This window comes from Hyperoodon ampullatus (assembly GCF_949752795.1).
Source record: "Hyperoodon ampullatus genome assembly, chromosome: 15".
NCBI classification, from domain to species: domain Eukaryota; kingdom Metazoa; phylum Chordata; class Mammalia; order Artiodactyla; family Ziphiidae; genus Hyperoodon; species Hyperoodon ampullatus.
In genome coordinates, this window is record NC_136928.1 from 66053309 (window position 1) to 66072839 (window position 19531).

The 19531-nt window shown below is 50.7% G+C and overlaps 1 protein-coding gene and 1 long non-coding RNA gene across 3 annotated transcripts; one reads left to right on the forward strand and one right to left on the reverse strand.

Annotated features, from left to right (window-relative positions):
- Positions 1 to 588: 588 nt before the first annotated feature.
- PCARE (photoreceptor cilium actin regulator) lies at positions 589 to 8908 on the forward strand (the record flags this gene model as incomplete). Of its 2 annotated transcripts, none has more annotated exons than XM_079721224.1 (2): positions 589 to 4328; positions 8728 to 8908. In XM_079721224.1, the coding sequence occupies 2 exons, from the start codon at positions 589 to 591 to the stop codon at positions 8906 to 8908; spliced, it is 3921 nt and encodes a 1306-aa protein (XP_079577350.1). The 2 variants fall into 2 exon arrangements, with proteins under 2 accessions (XP_079577350.1, XP_079577351.1); XM_079721225.1 differs by having other exon boundaries at positions 8731 to 8908.
- On the reverse strand, positions 4968 to 18580 carry LOC307064589. The gene is made up of 3 exons (XR_013811297.1): positions 18536 to 18580; positions 16447 to 16605; positions 4968 to 5067 (listed from the first exon to the last, which is right to left on the reverse strand). It is a non-coding gene; the product is annotated as an uncharacterized lncRNA (long non-coding RNA).
- Between the last annotated feature and the right edge of the window lie 951 nt (positions 18581 to 19531).

The window sequence follows — 19531 nt, forward strand, 5'->3', positions numbered from 1 at the left end:
GTCACTTCTCTGCCAGGATTCATAAACGGTGAGCCCCCGCTTCCCCTCCACAAACGTGTCTCTTCCAGAGCCTTCTGCAATTATGGCTCATTTCTCTAGGTTTCATATGGCAGGCATCTGAACAGAATTAAAAGCATAAGCACGTGCAAAAATAATCTGCTTCCCAAGATAGTAAATGCTGAGTTCTATATTAGAACATGCTGTGAGTGCTGACTGGCTAGGGCATGATTAACCTAATAGGCTTAAAGTTCCACTTGCCATGCACATCTGTCAGGACATGAGCAAAATGCAATCCTGTAATCCACGGGACTGAAGTCCTCTAGAACTGCCCTGTTGCTCACCAGCAGCAGAGGGTTCAAAACTTAGAACAACACCAGGACGGCGGCAGCATCACTACCTCTACACAACGGGGCCAAGGAAGTAAAGAAAGCCAGTTCCAAGTTTAGGACATTGCACCTTGGACTTCAAAGGATTCTGGCTTGGAAATTGCCTGGATGGACTAGTAAGACTGCCTTTTGTTCCTGTTTTGAATACAATTGTCTGAAAATTGTGAGGGTTGCAGATGGGAGATGACTACAAGCTGACATCATGGGATGTACACCTTCCCACAGTGATATTGTTAACAGCATTGCTAAGGGTGGTATCCAGTTGTTTAAAAAGCCCAAAGCAATTCCGCCAGGATGTCAGGGGCCCAGTGAAAGATGCTCCATCCCTTTGCTGGTTCAAAACTCCACCTGCCATGACTCTGGAGGGGGCTTGTCCCAGGCACAGAGGCCAGCAGAAGAGCAGCAAAGTCCCAGGTGGATCCAATCCGTGGCAGAAAGTCTTTGTCAGCTCACCAGAGATCCCACATCAGGCAAAAGGAAAGACATGGAAGAACTGATCCCAGAAACCAAAACCTCCCCATCCCAGCTGAACAAATCACAAAGCTACGTGGCTACAGACATTCCATTCAAGAGACAGAGTTCCCATGGCTCACAAGGGGCGGCCTTTTCTGGGGAAGAGAGTGAAGAAAGTAATACCCAGGAGACTTCCAAATGGGAAAAGAGGCCAAAATGTCACAGGTCGAGCAAACAGGGCCATTACTGCCAAAGCATCCTTCCTGCCCACGAGTCTGAAGACAAAGTAGACTTCCCTGAGCCCCTGGCGAAGGCCCACCAGCGTGCTTACACCTATCTGCACACCTGCCTCTCCAAATACGAAGCAGTTCTGAGCATCACCCATTGCGCCACACAGACCCAGGAGCTGCTGCAGCCCATGGTCAGCTTCCTGTTGCTGTGTTTTGATGAGGTCAACCAGCTCTTAGGGGAAATCTCCAAGGATGGAGAAGAGCTCCTCCAGGAAGTTAAGGAGGATCTGGCTTGGCCTTTGAAGAAAAGAGAGCCCCAGGAGCAGCCAGATCTCTTGCAGCAGCTTCTGCAGTACACAGTTAGCAAGCTGCAGGTGCTCAGTGGCACGGTGGTCTCGCTCTCTGACAGCCTCCTGGAGGGCTCCGGCCGCTACTTCCACGGCGCCACGGGCCACCTGGGAAACAAGCTGAGCAAGAAGAGGGGTGCGGATGAACGCCTCCTAAGGGTTCTGGGGCACCTGGAGAGCTTAGCGAGTGGCCACAGTGACCCTGAAGTGCAGGGCCTACCCTTGTGCTCTGAGGACAGTGGCATTGTTGCTGACAATGAGTCTGTGCAGCTGGCAGACAAGCTGGGCAAGCAAGCCAGCTGGGACTTTGTGCTGGAGCCTGCAGAATGGAGGCCAGCGATTTCACCCACAGTGGAGGCCAAGCTGTCAAGACATACCTGGCAAAAAAGTCCATTCTGGATGGGTTCAGCCAGACCCCAGGACTGCCCGCTCTCAAGGCCTCTTACAGCAAAGGTTCAGCCAGCAGTGCGGGGCGGATCAGGGAGCCCCCAGCCCTCCAGCACAGGTCCAGAAAATACTGCCTCCAGGCCTTGGGGGCTGGGCCAAAGTGCCCCGGGTGATTCCCCTGGTATCAAGGTCTCCAGGGGAGCACACTTTCCTAAAGGCTCCAGGTTGATGGACACTCCTCCCCTCAGTGAAGGTGAGGACAGCAGCCCAGAGGAGGAGGAAGACCAAGAGAGTTGCCTGAGTCCGCGTGTGTGGCAGGGAAACGCTTCCCATGCAAGGCCTCGGTCTTCACCTGCCGGTGCCGAAAGCCCACTTCAGCCACACCCCCGGAGGCTTAGGAGCCCCCAGGACCAGGAAATGATTCTGAAGATGAAGGAAGCAATCAGTGAAAGGATCAAGTTTGTCCCCGTGCCCTCTGAGCACCAGGAATGGGTTGAGGAAGAGGAGAGAACCATGGTGCCCCCAAGACCGAACACGGCCAGCGACAGCAGGAAGGCCCCCTCAAGGCAGAGGAGGTCCCAATCTGAGGGGTGTCTGAAGAGCCACGTGGAGGACCCCACCCTCCAGGAGCTGCGGAGGGTCCAGAGAGACCTCAGCCAGAGGCTGGAGGCACTTTGCACCCGGGACACCCAACAGCAGGGGCACAGCCAGGAGCAGGTTCTGCAACCCAGGGCAACAGCGCTGAGGCCCGACCACTGCTGCAACGTCACCCCAAGCAGCACCATCAGCAAGCTGAAGGCATCCCTCACCAAGAACTTCAGCATTTTGCCAAGTCAGAGCACCTTGCAGAAATGCTGTCCCCGCCCTGAGGGAGAACAGCCCTGGCAGGGAAAAGCTGAGGGGCTTCCAAATGTCATGCCATCAGGTGAGAGGGCCAGTGAGGCTCCCAGGGCCCAGGACTGGAACATCAAGAGCTGTCCTACCAGAACATCGGTCAAGAAACTCATTGAAACTTTCAGTCCCACCGAGGGTCTAAGGACACTGGGGGATTCCAAGGACTCTGGACCCTGCCCCAGGAAGTGGGGGGTCCCCACCATGCCTCCCAGATTCCCCATTTACAGGGGACTTGCCCCTTTGTATCCAAAGCCTCGAATTTCTCCAGCAGCAGGTGGAGAATCTCTCAGGATGGGCCCAGGCTGGAGGCCCTTTGCTCCCACCTTTCCCCCTCTGCTCACAGCAGAAGCATCCAAGAGTGAGGACCTCAACTGTGAAACAGAGGAGAACCCAGAGCATCTCCCTCCACCGCCTCTGGAAATCCTGATGGACAAATCATTCACTTCCCTGGAGCCCCCAGAAAGCAGCAATCTAGCAGAGAGCTCCCTTGAAGGGACCCACGTGCCAGGGCTGGGAGGGGCTGGCCCCACCCGGAGAACGTGGGCTTCCCCAAAGCTAAGAGCCGCCATGAGCCCCTCTGACCTGCTGCCCAGCAAGAGCACGGCCACCCTCGCCAGGGCCCGCAGCACAGAACCAGGGAGCAGCAAGGGCGGCTGCAATCCCGGAAAGCTCGCCTTGGACCTCAGCCACCCGCCAGCAGCCAGCGGAAAGCCAGAGGTGCAGGGCAGCAGGGCTCAGAGTCAGGCACGAGCGGACAGGGCCACAGGCCTCTCCAAGCATCCCCCGAAGGTCATCCGCTGGCACCACTCCATCCACACGTCCGGGCAGAACAGGACTTCGGAACCCAGCCTGGCCAGGCCAACGCGAGGGCCACATTCCCCCGAGGCCCCAAGGCAGAACCAAGATAGAAGCCCTGCACTGGTCAGGAAGGCCTCTCCCACAAGGGCACACTGGACGCCCAGAGTGGACAAGAGGCACTCAAGCCTGCCCTCCACTCACAGACCTGCCCAGCCAAGTGTGCCCTGTGTGCACAGATCCCCCAGCCCACCGCTCAGCCCTCCAGCGAGCCCCAGGGTGCTAAGCCCCCCAACAGTGAAGAAACAAGCTTCCCCTCCCCCCCTGCACAAACTGTCCACCCCTCCCTCGGCAAGCCCACCCGCTCAGCACAAGGTCTCCAGCCCCCCTGCCCAGTGCACAGAAGCCAGTTCCCCTGCCTCTGGCCCCTCCCCATCTCCCCCAGCGTCTCCCAGTCAGGGGCCCAAGGAAACAAGAGATTCTGAAAACAGTCGGGCAGCCACGGCCAAAGCATCTGGGAACACATGTTCCATTTTCTGTCCAGCCACCTCCTCTCTGTTTGAAGCTAAGTCACCATTCTCAACAGTACCTCAACTCACCCCACCAGCGCTGCCACCTGAAGCTGGGGGTCCTTGTGGGACCCCAACAGGATGCTGGAGGAGCAGCTCAGGGCCACGACTGAGGGCGGACTCACAGCGAGGGACAGCTCTGTGTGCCCTCAACCCTCAGCCTTTCATCAGAAGGACAGCTTCTGACTGCCGGCCGGGCATCCGCCTTCACCTGCCTGTCCCGGGCACCACCAGCGACGCTTGTGAATCCCAGCTTGGCCAGAGCAGGTAAGGAGAGTCCTCGGGCCACAGCCCTGCAGTTATTGGGATAGAGCTGCTGTGCCCTTAGGCTCACCTGGGTCAGTAGTTTTCAAACTGAGCTCCCAGAGAAGAGCAGCTGGGAGAGGGGTCTAGGAATGTCCTGTCTCCTAGTCCCCCATGCTTAAGCAACCGTCTTTCATCTGTTACCCACTTCAGGTTCCCGAGAAAGATTTAATTGCAAGGAGCTCTGCTGTACTAAAGGTAAAGTTTTTAAAAAAATTTAAAAATTAAAAAAAAAAAGTTTAAAACAATCAGGTTGGTGCAACCACATGTGCCCCTTATTTTACACTTGGGGAAACTGAGGTGAAGTGACTTGTCCCCCAAAGTTGAGTCATTGTCCCCTGTCTGGAGCCAGCAGCCTGATTTCTGTCTTTCCTGGTTTACAGCAATAGACCAGCATCTTAGTGGGAGGTGCTCAAAGTTTTTGGTCCCAGGACTTCTTTGAGAGATGTTTAAAGTATTTATTAATTGAAAAAACAAAAACGACCCCATTCTATGTTAACATAAACTATATCCTAATGAAAAGTAACTATATTTTCCACAAGAACAAAAAAATTGAGCAGAAGGAGTGGCACTGTCTTACAGCTTTACACTTCTTTAGGATGTGGGCTTCACAGACAGACAGTTGGATTCTCAGACCTTTGTCCACAGTCAATCTGTTGTGATATCACACATCATGTAGTCTGGAAAACGCCACTCTACATTCCTGAAGGAATAAGTGAAAAAGGCACATAACATCTCAGTATTACTATGAAAATAGTTTTGACCACGTGGACACAACCCCCCTGCCCCCCCGCCCCCAAAAGGATCTGGGAGGTACCCAGGGGACACACCTTAACAAACAGCGGGGCCTGGAGGTATTGAATATAAAAGTGTGGCTTCCCCATACTCCTGAGGACCTGCCCCCACTTCTCCTCCAATCCAGCCTCATCTCCATCTCCCCTTTCAGAGGAGTGTAGAGCAAGAACAAGACTTTCCATGAGCACTGAGCACCAGAACCCAGGTGGAAGGGCTGCCATGCCTGCCCTGGGCCGGCTGAGTTCTAGGTGTGCCTTTCTCATGTGGGGCAGCTGACTTGCATGTCCTTGGCCCAGCCCTGCAGACAGGTCTGGGCATGCAGCTACAAGGGGGCATGACTCAAAATATAGCCATTGCCTGGAAATTGAAAGGACTCGAATGGTGGTGTGATTATTTTACAGAGTTTATAGGGACACGCATCTTTTCCCAAATTGTGGCACAGGGAGAAAAATGTAAATCTGAGGTCGATTTAAGAGGAACTCTTATCAATGTGTCTTGATATCATATCAGACAAAGCTCAACCCACAGCAGTCCTTGCTATCTTTGCATTGCCCACAGTTGTGTAAATCAGCAGTTAATTTCTGCCAGAGCGATATGTGTTACAGACTTCACAGTCTGTCCTGGCATAAATGGTAGCTTTTCACAAAGTACTAGGCAGTCAATTTTAAATCAAGATATTATCTCGGGAAAGTTGTGTATGATTATAGTTATAGAAACTTCCCCAGCCACTTGAAAGAAATGAAATATTGATTATTTTTGCAAGAATCTTAATGTAACGTTGCTCTTTTCTTAAATCTAAAATGAGCTTCCTACAGCACGGTGCCTTTCATCTGAGAACCTCTATAAATGTTATTGCATTATTCCTCACACTAGCCACTTATTCAGTTATTAGATTTCTAAAACTGTACCCTTCAGGAGAAGAGCTTGAGAGAACAAGGACAATAAAATGGCATTAATTAAAAACACTAACATTTTAAAACAGCAGGAGCAATAATAAAGCAGCATAAAATTGCTCAAGGAGAAAATATTGCCATTCTTTCAGGTTTCTCCTCTGAATAGGGCGGCCTTAAGGGTTGTTTTATGTCCTGAATCTCAATATTCAGAGAGATGAGGTGGGGTGGGGAGTAATTGTAGCTTGAAAGAGGGAGGAGGGTTCATAAAGAGGAGCCTTCCCAAGGTCACGTGGAAGGTCACAGAATGACTCACAGCCATTCCCCTATCTCCTGGTCAGACCACAGGCCTAAGCTGTTCTAGACTGTGAAACTGTGAGCACGTGATGAATGTGATGGGAAAATGCTTATCCCCCAGAAACGCACCCCACTCCCCACTCAGCCCTGTAAAATTGGCGTCTGGGAGCAGAAGTGCACCTGCTGTAAGAGGAGGGCTTTTGCGGCTCTGGAGATGACAAGCACTTTTTTCTGCCCTCCTGCGTATGGGAAACAATGCCAGGGAACTGAGCATGATTCCCCCAAGATCATGCAACAAGACAACAAGCCAGTGCCCAAGAGCCAGAAACTCCTACAGGCTGTTTCCCCAAGCAGGGACTTGCAGGGACAGCCCTACCCATTGTATCTTGCAGCCGAGGCAGGCTTGCAGGATGCACTGGCCTGTGCCTGGTGTTGATCCCCTGCAGGTCATCCCGTGCCCCTTTTTTAGAAAAAATGATGGTGTTGATATCTTCCCCACCTTGGGGCCCGGGGATTGGGCGCAGTCCTTGGAGGCTTCCCCGGGAAGCTCTGTTACTGAGCTTCAACTGTTATTTATGTGTTGAATCCCCAAGTGAAGGCACCTGTCTCTATCCAGGTCTCAGTGTGCCCAGACTTGCTCCGCTAAATGCCGTGCTTTTAATCTTTGCCAGGACTGGACCAGCCAGTCAGGGTCTCTCTGCAGCCCCCTGACCCCGTTTCCTGGAGACCTGGGCTGCCTGGCTCCCCAGCAGGTCTGGGAACAGGTGGAACCACGGCCATATGGCAACCAAAACAGCCGACCTCCTGGCCTGAGCCTCACGCATATGTGGGACCTGGTTGAGGGTGGGGAAGACACAGTTCAAGAACCAAATCCTGCGTCACACCTCGGCGTCAGCCTCCACTGACACTGCATGCCACAGCCTGTCCCCTGCTCCAGTCTGGGAGCAGCAAAGGGTCATGCCCCACCCTGTTCAAAAGGGGCACAGGAAGAAGAAAAAATAAGGTGGGAGCTGTGGCCCACAAACCACTGGGTCCTGCAGGGACTTATGATGGGGCCAGAGGCTGACATAGATGAGACTGGCTCTAAGGAACAGGGTGGGTCATTTTCACTGCGTGAAAATCACGTATGACGGCCAGTGTCAGTGCCCACCCCACCTCCCCCCACCATTCCTGCCACCCTGATCTTGTTAGTATCCAAACTCAAACTTGTCCTCCACTGGTTGGACGTCCCACGTAAGCCTAAGCACGCAGAACCGAGCACACTCGTAATACAGTCAAGAAGGTGCCATCAGGGGCAGAGAGAAGGGCTTCTGGTCTGTGCATGTGGGGAGCTGGGGCCAGTCCTGGTCCTCAGGTGACTGATGGAGAGGCTCCGAGCCTCAGGTGCCCACCTGTCATATGACAGGGTGGTCCCTCAGGTCCCTAGCAGGTGCGACTTCCTAGTCCTACTACAAAACAGCCCCAGTGACAGCCGACAATTTAGTGAGCACCTATCATATGCTGGTTAGTGTGTGGAGAGTTTTCCATGTGTCATCCAATATTGATAACTTTGAGTGTCCTATGAGATGGGTATTATTACTATCTCCCTTTCACAAAGCAGGAAACTGAGAATCAGAGCGATCAATCAACATGCTACAGGTCACACAGCTAGTAAGTGGAAGGGCCAGGACTCGAACCCAGACAGCCGACTCCACCCTCCACACGGTCTTTGTGAGGCTAGCCTGGCTGCCCGTAGCCAGTGTGGCTTTCCGAGCTGGTCCCCCATCTGGCCTAGGCTTGATCCGTGTTTGTGAGCACCCTCCATTCTGTGCTCCCAGAGCACACTGGGTGTCCCTCTCTGTTCAGAGCCCCTCTCACTGTGGCACTCAGCAGCTGGGAAGCTCTATTCTAGCCAAATGCCAGGTCTGAGCCAAGCAGTTTTCATTTTATTCCATTCAGGAAAAGGGTGGCGGCTGAGCAAAGCAGGGTTTTTTTTTGCTGTTATTGTTGGTGTTATTTTTGATTCAACTAGCTAAGCCTAGCTCTTTATTAAATAAGAAGTACTTTTAAAACAAAAACAAAATAAAGGCCTGGCTCCCGAGCTCCTGAGGGAGATGCTTTGTTCACAGCAGCAGGATCTGGGCATCCCAAGAGAGAACAGGACTCAGCCTGTCCTCTGAAATGCCAGGAGCTTGGCTCTCACGGTGCCCAGCCACAGCAGACACCCACAAGGACAGCACCAGCAGGCAAAGCTGATATGGAAAGGCAGAGGCCTGGCACCAAGAGTCCACCAGGTCTGTGGGTGACACAGACGGGAGGGCTTGAGAGAGACAGAATGGAGATGGGGCGGGCCCAGAAGGAACGAGGAGGGTTCGATCGGCACCTGTGCTTTCTCTCTGCAGCAGCAGCAGCAAGGAGAGCCCCAAGGACACAGAGCCATGGAACAGTCCCTGTGCCCCAGAACCAAAGGGCGGCAGCAGGGGCGCACCGCCCCCAGAGCTCTGCGTGCTGGGCCACGGGCTGCAGCGGGAGGCCAGCGCCAGCCATGCCCAGGACAAGCGCCAGCAGAAGGAAGTGGCCTGACGGGCTGGCCGACTGAGTCACACTGACGCCAGTCACCCCAGAAGGCAAGGGTGACAGCCAAGCATCAGACAATCCCAGAGAGGGTGGGCCAACCAAACTCCTCCTGAGTGGTAGGAAAGGCCTGGAGAGGCGCTGCCCAGAGGCTCTCCTAAATTCTAAACAATCACTGTTTGCAGTCCTAGATCCTGGTTTGCCTTGGGTTCAACGAGTAACTATAACTTTGGGCCCCACAATGACACTCTTTTATCCTTCAGGTGCTGGTCTTAATTCAGAAGGAAACGATGTTTACCACGTGCTTGATGAGCCAGGTGTTTTACTTGGGTTAGCTCTGTGAAACCATTTAATTCTTTCAACAATGAATGACACACATAGCATTCTCCTGGTTTTTGCAGATGAGAAAACCAAAGCACCTCTCGTCCATTCACCACCACCCCCACCCAGTGCCTTGCCTGAGGTTACGCAGCTAGGAAGAGAACAGAGTAAACCGTGAACAGGTGTGCCTGGCACTAGAATCTATTGTCTTTCATTCCTTTTTATTTTTTTGAACCTTTCATTGCCCTTGACTGTTCCATCACTCCGTTTGCAAGCATACGTATGTACTTGTACATGTGGAAAGCTTCTTCTTTTTTTTTAAGGTTAAATAGTGGCACAGCTTTTATGTGCCCATTGTGAGCTCTGTTTAGAAGCTGACTGCTCCAGAGATAAGAAGCCTGAGGTGGCATTAAGACACACAGCTCCACCCACCCTCCTTCTCAAGCTCAGCTCCAAAGACCTAAAAGCAAAGCTTCCAGCCCATCAGCGCAGCCCTGCTGCCTCTCCGGCTAAACCTGTCTCAGAGGCATATCTCAGATGCTCTACCCCGTGCACCCACATGCCTCTCAGACTGAGTGGGTGCAACCAAGCCTCCCAAACAAAGCAGCCTATTCTCTGCACCCTAGCCTATTCTCTGGGGGCTGAAGCTCAGAAGGATGTGTGGGTAAGGCAGGCACACACACACACACACACACACACACACACACACACACACCGGTCTCCCCCAGGGGCTTCTCTGCCAACTTTATTCCCAGGTCATCTGCAGAACTTCTGCTGGATTGAAACTGAAGTGAAGAACCATTGTTCATGCCCCAAACCTGCTTCTGCCAATGAGCTAGATATTTGCTGCAGAATTTGGAATTTTTCCACTGGAGGCTGTGGAGTGCTTTCTATTTAGGAAAGAATTTGCAGTAATTGGGTGATTCAATGCCAGCTCAGTGGGTTGTCAAAAGACAAGAATTCTCACCCACAGGGTACAGCTAAGGGCCAATCCTCCACATCTGCTTCAAAGCTGATTTTTTAAGTTTGGAAAAATTATAGACTTCAAGTCCTTTCTTGTTGAAGTAGATCATGGCTCAAGAACATGTTAAACTGGGTCCTGAGGACTAAGCTCCCTCCCCCCAGGGATAGGCTGTGGCTTCAAGTAAATGATCCCCACCTTGACTTGTCCAGTTATTCAGACAGGGGTGACAGGGACAATCTCTTCCAAGGCACTCAAGGAACAGTTGATTAAACTACCATGAGGGACCACAACCCACCCCTCTGTTGGGAAATGTCTGGACACACCCAGTTGGGTGCTCATGTTTGCTGTGTAGCTACACTAATCCTCAGAGCGGAGCTCAGGCCACAGCAGGGCAGAGCCACACCCAGGGGCTGGAGGCTGGGCCCTGGGAACTGCCTGAGCTGCAGGACACAGGAGGAAATTCAGCCACCCAGGCCCAGGTAAGTGTGTGAGAACAGCCAGCTTCAGGTAACTTGCTTGAGAGAGAGCAGACTGTCTCCCTGCATGGTTAGGCCGGAAGCGTGGGTAACGAGGGCTGGGCCCCGTAGGCTGGCTTTCAGGAAGCAAGCAGTGTGGAGCAATCCAGCTTAGAGGTAAGAGAATTAGTCAGAAAGGGGACCTGCCCCGTGCTAGGGTTTTGAGGCCGGCTTCCTGGAGGTCTGAAGAAACAAAGCAGAACCCCAGCTGCCGGGAGACTGGACAGGGACCCAGGTGATGAAACTGGGATGCAACGTGGGGATGTAACCCCAGGGATGATAAAAAGTCTAAGTGACTGGATAAGAAGTGGGGGCCAGATCCACAAGAACGGGAAGTTCTGGGTCTCCCCTTACAGGGTCTTAGAGGTTTGCAGCTGCTTTGAGTGTGTGGGTGTGGCTGAGGGTACCCAGCTGCAGTGACATGAGGTAGAAGTGGGCAGCTGGGAGCCAGGCAGCATATTATGTCACGGAGGGGGTCAGCATCAGAGCAAATGCCCTGGAATGGTCTGGAATGAACCACTGCTGCCTTCATGAGGGTGCCTGGCAGGAGGTTCTGTGAGAGGAGAGGCTCCCCCGACCACCACCCCAAGCTAGGCTGGTAAACAGCAGCCAACACCCACCCCTCTTGTCCTGCAGGCAGCAGCAGAGGGATCCAGGGTGCACAGGATTCCTGCCATCAGCCATGGAGCCATTCATACTCCTCATCCCTCTACACTCACTGAGCACCTACTTGTGCCAGGACAGGACCAGGCTGCTGCCATATATCCTCATATGTGATGTAATGAGAGACCCAGAACCTCTAGGCCCAGGCAGCAGGGACAATGAGCTGCTGTAGCCATCGTGATGCCCAAGGACCCAGAGGCTTCAAGAATCCCCAGTCATCTCCCCAGAGGGGACAGGGGAGGGGTTGCTAAGGCCAAGGGGCTGGACGGCAGTAAAGGTCTAAGGTGAAGCAGTGCCAAGCTGACCCTGGCACAGACGAGGCAGAGATATGTTTCTTGGGCTACAATCCCAACTACCACACTCAGCCCATATTACGGGTGAACCAGACTTTGTATAAACGAAATTAAATCCACCCCAATAGACCATTTATGTGGCATCCACGGTTTCACCCCTCCCGAGACCAGGCGTTTCCTCAAATCTGTGTCTTTGGCTCTGCCTGGGAGAGCACACTCCCGGTGGCCATGAGGGGCAAGCCCCACTCCACAGCTTCTCAGATGGGTCACTCTTACCCACCCTCCCCCTCCACCCAAGCACCTCGTCCTTGCTGGGCCCAATCCACTTCTTGTGCTCAAGGGAGAAGGGAAAGCAGGGTGCTTTTGTTTTGTTTTGTCTTGTGTAATTAAGCCAATGGACCCAACCCATTAAAGACTCATGTGTCTGTTCTTTTTCTTCACAGTTAGAAACCAAGAAGGAATGTTGGGCATAAAGAAAAAAGGGAGTCCACATAGGAGATTAATTTAAGAAGTGCATATTATACCCATACTCTTTTTTTTTTTTTTTTCGCGGTATGCGGGCCTCTCACTGCCGTGGCCTCTCCCGCTGCGGAGCACAGGCTCCGGACGCGCAGGCTCAGCGGCCATGGCTCACGGGCCCAGCCGCTCCGCGGCATGTGGGATCCTCCCAGACCGGGGCACGAACCCGTTTCCCCTGCATCGGCAGGCGGACTCTCAACCACTGCGCCACCAGGGAAGCCCCTATATACCCATACTCTTATTGGGGCCGACTCCTTTCTGGGGGTTTACAGCCATCCTCCAGGCACACAGGGACCCCAGAGCTGTGGAGAGGGAGGTGTCCATCCCCCTCTTTATCCAACACATTAGTAACATAGCAAAGAGTGCTGCCCCAGGGGGAAAACACAATTTTCTAGTTCCATCAAAAGGATTCATGGAGTAAAAAAGCAAACATAATATTCTAGTGGAACAGTGATAGCTTTTTGCAAATATAAATACAATCTTCGAGATGAAATATATCTTCCTTCCGCAGCTTGGTTCTGGGCGGTTGTTTACTCTAAGCAGCATCTATTTTCCTTCCTCACGTCGTATACCCAGTTCAGAACCTAAAATAATCCCTGTTGATAGAAAACGAAGGGCAGACAAGCCAGAAAGACTTTTCCTTCATCGTGAGGCGCTTACGTTTGGCAAGACTCGCCTCATAAACCCTGCAACGTGAATGAAAGGGATTTTGAGAAATATATTCTTTTTTTCTGAAATAAACCGGTGTTTTGCTTGTATCAGGGGAGCTGGTGCCATGAATTATTGTGTCAACATGTTTGTCAATGGATCGTCTGGTTGACTGCGTACAGGCTGCCAACACCCACTCTATCTGCCAAAGCAAAGCTTTTCAGAGGTAATATATTTTTAAGTAGCCCCACATCAAAGTCTGCTGAACTACCATAAAGTAAATGTGTTCTGAGCCTATATTAACAGAGCATGTTAGACTGCACTATGGTTTCCTCCCTGTACCTCCCTGAGGTTTAAATAAAGTTCCATCAATCCATCCAGGTGGTTTTATGAAATGTAATTAAAGATGCATTGCACAAGCCCGGGAGCAGACAGTTCATTCACTCAGGACTCTAATTCAATTTTATGGAGGACCCTGGACGCTGCTGGCTTGATTACACTCATGGACTTCAGAAAGTAACTTTATGGTAGTCTGAAGGCCCTGCATCAGGTGACTATAGAATTCAACCGACCTGGTAGCCTGGGTTCCGAATGCTGTAATTTCAGACACCCTTGGAGTCAAGCACCCAAGGCAACAATCTGGCTGGAATGGCTGAGGACTGAGGTAATGCCCCTATAGACAAACCTGATAGGCCTGAATTGAAGGAAGAACGAAACAGAAGCAGAAGGAGGTAGAAGGAAGGGTGTGGTAAATGTGATCGTCACCCTGCGAGCCAGACTTTCTCCCACTCCTGATGGCTGGGCCGGAGGCCTGACACTTCCATCAACCCGCCCTGTGACCTGGCTTACATGGGCTCGTTTCTTCATCTACCCGGCAGTGACAGCAATGTCAATCTACTTATCCTACCATCTGCAAGATGTGAGCAAACCTGCCTTTTCTAAACCATCTTATGGAGCCACTTGGGGGGACTGAATTCATAATCCCTCTGCCATCTTTGCTTTGAATGTTCATCTCTGCCATCTCTTCACGCTAAGTTCTGATTAAGAAAAGAACTCAGGACCATTTCCCCCTCCTTCTAGAGCTGAGCTTTGATCCTTGGAGAAAGTTAAAAACAGCTGTCAAACTCAGCTAGAATTGACTTCCGTCTTTGAAGAATTCCATGTCTTTCAAAGTGAAAAGACTAAAACATTTAGCTGGCAATCACAGCTACGTATGTCAAACATACCAAACGGGAAAAAAAAGCAAATTAAGTTGCTGAATCTCCTAGTTATTCCCACGTTGAGTCGTAAGTGATCTGTCAGTCAGCTGGTAGGAATGACCGGCATGACTTCAGAAGAGCAGGTTTTACTGGGATAAGACTGGAGTTAATCATAATTATATTTTTTCTTTGTGTTTAACACTCTACTTTTTCAAAATAGAATTATCTACATTGTTTCATTAGATCTTTCGGGGAAAAAATCCTAGGAGATGAACAAAGCAAGTATTTTTTCAGTGCCTTTTACAGATGAAAAAAAAAGGGAGGCTGAGAGATGTCAGATGTTTTCCTCCAAAGACACATTGCCAGCTAGTGGCAGAACAAGTCGCCTAGCCCCCGGCCAGCCTTGCTTCTAACACCTACTGCAACAATATTTAGATTATTCCAGGGGGCAGCCTAGAAAAAGATACAACAAACTTCTCTGGAAGAAATTCTCAGTTTTTACAAAAAGGAAATTTTTCATATCCGGCCAAAGTCTAGCTCTAGTTTTAGCCATTCCTCTTAAACTAGCTTGGATGGAAGCTCAAAATTTCCAAGAGAATTAAAAAAAAATAATAATCCCCTCAACGCACCTTACCACTCCTCATCTACCGCCCCCCCTCCACACACACAGATAAAACTGCCCCTGGCATTAAGAAAAAGTCTTGTCAAAAAACTGTTTGTCCCTCATTGCCATGACCCCCCAAAGTGGGCTTCCAGAAACCTTCTGGCAGGAGCAGACAAAGCCTCATTCTGGAGACACCTCTTACACTTTATTATCGGTGTCCCAAAGCAGTAAAAACCAGTGGATGAGACAGAAAGGAAATACAGACCCTGGGAAACAGATTGCCTTCATGGAAATTATTTATCTAGCTTTTCTTTCTCCTTTGGAAGGGGACAGGATCGGCTGTGTTTACAAAACCTGGTGACATTCTAAAGCTTTTGTTTAGATAACAGCTTCTGACATCAGTCACAGAGATGCTGGATCACTTTCTGGACGTAAAAATTCTCAAGGAGAACCCAAAGTGATGCTAATTAACAGCTGTCAACCCACAGAGAGGTAATTATAAAGCTGTGATTAAAACAAAACAAAACCTTCAAATGTTAGAGCCTTCTTCACTGAAACACCAGGTCGTAGGATACAGAGATGCCATAATGCCTCCCTGAGTAAGCCCCAGTAATGATACGGACAAAACTGGACCCCCCGAATGGTCCCTGACTCAGAAACGCCCACCTGGTGAGCAACCTGTATGCACAGTGATGCTGCCCTGCCTGCCTGCCCAGGGGACTCCTGAAGCCCAGCTGGGAACAGGCAGTTAGGACACTGCTTCTGCAACCTGCCTGATCTCGAGCAGATCAGATTCCCAGGCCTCAAGGACCCCGTTGCCTGTCTCCCTCCCTCCTCCAGTCTCCGTCCCTCCTCCCCAAGCAAATGTTTCCATCAAACACATTTGGGAAATACTGGCTTAGGGATGCTGACTCTCAAGTGTGGGCTAGCCTGGAACCCTAACAGCCACTAAAAGCACTGGGACTATGCCCCTGGCTCTTGACCTTGAGGGTGTATAAGGATGGCTGAGGGTTCTTTCAGTAGGTCTGGAGTATGACTTAGGGGTCTGCACTTTAACAAGCACCACAGGTGCTGCTGTTGCCAGCAGGCCACGATCCACTCTGTGTCTACACCTTTCTCCAGGCCAACAGCTCCACTAATCATGGCATACCTGAAACCTCCCCCTCTTTCTGCTCCTCTACCTGCCCTTGGGTCTCTGCCAGAACACGAGTGATTGTGGCTGACTCCCTGGCTATAGCAAGCTCTATAAAGAATAGAGAGTCTTTGCATTTCTCATTTGGTTGGTCTTCATTTATTTGCACAAATCCTATCCCACCAAAGGCCGCGGTTGGACGGCCAGGTGTCTGCAGCAAGCCCTGGTGATAAGAGCAGATGCAGCAGACCCTCTCTGCCCTGAAGGTTTTAGGGCAGAACTCTGGGGCCAGACTAACTCCAAGAGACCATGGGATTTTAACTGGTCTTCTCAAGGGGCTCAGACTGACCCAAGGGGAAGTCAATATCTGGGAGCCGTAGAGTACCCTGGAGCATGCCAGGCGCTTTGGAGTCAAACAGCCCTGAGTGCAGATCCAAGCTCAGCCACTCCTTAGCTGTGTCCCAAGGCCTGGCCCCCAAATTGTGGTCCCTGCCAGACCAGTGGCATGGACATCCCCTGGGAGCTTATTGGAAACAAAGGATCTCGGGCCCCACCCAGACCCTCCGAATCAGAGTCTGCGCTTGAACAAGAGTCCCAGTGATTCCCACGCGCTGGCTGAGGTAGCTTATTAAGCAGCTCTGAGGCTCAGTTTCCTCACTGGGAAATGGGAGAAATAATATCTTTCTTACGAGATGTTGAGAAGAATGACGGACCAGGAACGCGGCAGACACTCCGTTGAGAGGCTGACCCCTCCTCTGGTCTTCCCTCCTCGGGGCGCCTTTTCCTCCCTCCATTACCAGGAGACGGAAGACGGTCCCCCTTTCCATCAGCATTTCTCCTTTCTTTTCCTATTGGCAGGACCAAATTATAATGTAAGGAAAATGCTTTCAGCAAGAAAGTGCTTGGAGATCCTCCCAGCCATTCTGCCCCCAGCTGAGAGTCAGAAGAGGCTTGGAGGGGAGGGAGCAAGCCTGCAGGGAGAAGAGCTTCCAGATTTCTCCTGGGGTAGGGGGTGGGGATGCTGAGGGTAGCTGTGAGGGACGTGTCAAGTAAGGAGAAGGGGGAAGGCAACTGGAGAGGTGACAGGCCCCAGTGGCAAGAGCAGCCCTAGCTTCCCAGCAGGAGGGCAGACCATGCTCCATCCTCTGAAACAAGCCCAGCACAAGTTAACAGTGGGTCTCAGGCTCCGCAGATCTCCAAGGTACATCCACTCCTCCAACTCCAAGGGCTGCAGAGCCCGCAAGACCCTGGTCCTAGCTGATCCTAGACCCGATCCTAAATCAGTGTCTCCAGAAACATAATGGCCAATATTCATCAAGCGTTTCCTGTGCTCATGGCCTCGTGTTAAGTATCTACAAGAATTATCTCATTAATCGTCACAATAGCCCAATTAAGGTGGGCAATATTGTCATCCTCCTCTCACCCACTTACCACATATACAACACACACACACACACACACACACACACACACACACACACACACACACACTGGATTGATAAGGGAAGATCAGAGAGGTTGCCAAGTGGCTCCAAGGCCACACACCAGGAGCAACAGTGCCTGGACTCGAGTCCAGCCTCTCTGACTCCAGTGCCTGGCCTCAGTCAGTCTCTGTCCCCAACCCAGGACACCCCAGTGCTGCCAGTTGGGGAGAGCTGGCAGGCCAGGCACCCACAGGGCCAAAGCCACTGCCACTTTCTACACCTTTGATTTACTGTGGTTTCAGAATTTGGCCACCCATTAGAATCACTTGTAGAGAAAAGAAAAAAGAGAAGAGAGAAAGGAAATGGATCAAGAAGATGTGAGATACACACACACACACACCCCAGAATACTATTTAGTCATAAGAAAGAAGGAAACCCTGCCATTTGTAACAACTTGGATGAAACGAGGTCATTTTGCAAAGTGAAATAAGTCAGACAGAGAGAGACAAATACTGTATGATTTCACTTATACGTGGAATCTAGAAAACCTGAATTCGGAGGAACAGACAGTAGAGTGGTGGTTACCAGGGGTTGGGGAGGTGGGGGCCAGGGGTGGGGACTATGGGGGGACATGGATCAAAGTGTACAAACTTCCAGTCAAAAGGCTGATAAATTCTGGGAATCTACTGTACAGCAGGGTGGTTATAGCTAATAGTTTTGTATTATACACGTGAATGTGGCCAAGAGAGTAAATCTGAGATATTCTCAACACAGAAAAGAAATTGCAATTATGTGACCGGATGGAGGCTTGAGCTAAGGCTGTGGTGGCCATCGTTTTGCAATATGTAAGTGTATCAAACAGTACATTGTGAAGCCGAGGTTAGTCATCAGTTACATCCATTAACCTATAACTTGCTTAATAAATAATAACTATAAGCTGCCTACACTGATCAAGCTCGCTTTAACTGTGTTCACAAAAACTTGCATATCCTCCTAGCATTACATAGCCTAAACAATAACATGTTTGCCCAAGTTGTTTTCCAGGAGCTTGGAGTCAGCTGTTGCCCAGCTCAAGCCAGTTAAGACTGGTTGGGACAACTGACCCTCCCACTGTGCACGCGTTAAGTGTCATGAACTTCTGAAGTCAAAGGGCCAAAAACTTCACCCTCAGAACATGCTAAGGCCACCATTTTCTGAACGTGTCCCATGAAGAAGCATGTAGCTTAGTTGCACCTGCACAGAACACAACCTTTTTCTTACCTCACCTTTTTCTTATCTCCAATCACCTTTCCCCACACTTCCCACACCTCAGAACCCCCTGCTTCTTTATCCTACAAATATCCCAGCCCCTCACCTTCTGGGGAAGCAGATCTGAAACGTTCTTCCAGCTCTTTGCTTGGCTGCCTTATAAACCCTTTCTCTGTTGCAAACCTCAGCATCTCAGCGTTTAGCTTGCTGTGCATCAAGCAAATGAATCTGGTTTGGTAACAACTGCACACCTTAAACTTACACAATGTTATATGTCAATTATACCTCAATAAAGCCTGAAGGAAAAAAAGAAAAGGAAAGGAAAGAAAGAAAAGAAAAGAAGAAAAGAAAGAAAAGACAGCCGTCTGGGCCCTACCCCATACCCATGGAACCAAAATCCCCGGGGATGGGCCCAGGTGTCAGCATTTTTTAAAATCTCATTGGACGATTCCAAAGTACAATGAGAATGGAGAAACATTTCTCCACTCAGGGGGCAAGAAATGAAGCAGGGAAGAGAGAATAAGATAAGAAGTGGGGCCTGTAAAAAAATTTTCCTAAAATCTCAAAAATTCCCAAGCAAGGAATTCCTAAGCAGTTACATGTTCTCAGACAAGACTTTGGTTCTTGATTCTCACAACGGAGAGAGCGAAAGAGAGAGAGAGAGAAAAAAAAAAGCTCTTCCATAGCTCGATGCTATATTCCCACCCCAAGAGCACCTTGAGTAAGTAGAGCTCCTGGCTGCACGCACAGCCAGCCAAGCAAAGAATGAGGTGGGCTCTGCTCAAAACCGCCATGGCTCTCAGGACAATCTTCATTTCCCATTAGGTCTCAGTCCTGCAGGCACTCCCAACAGGCCCAGGTTACTAATAAGCTGTTTTCCCTTTGTTTTAAAAGTAATGATGTGGGAAACTTTTGAGACAAAAGTTTCCACCCAGCCTCCCCACTGGGATTGTGCCAGGGGTGTCGCCCTCAGAGCCCAGCTGCCCAGAGACTAGATTAAAACCTGAAATGGTGAAGGAAAAAGAACCATGCAAAGATTTATTCTTTGCTTTTCAGCTGTTTTCAGTTATTTTAAACACCCACCTGTGAGGATGGGTAGAGA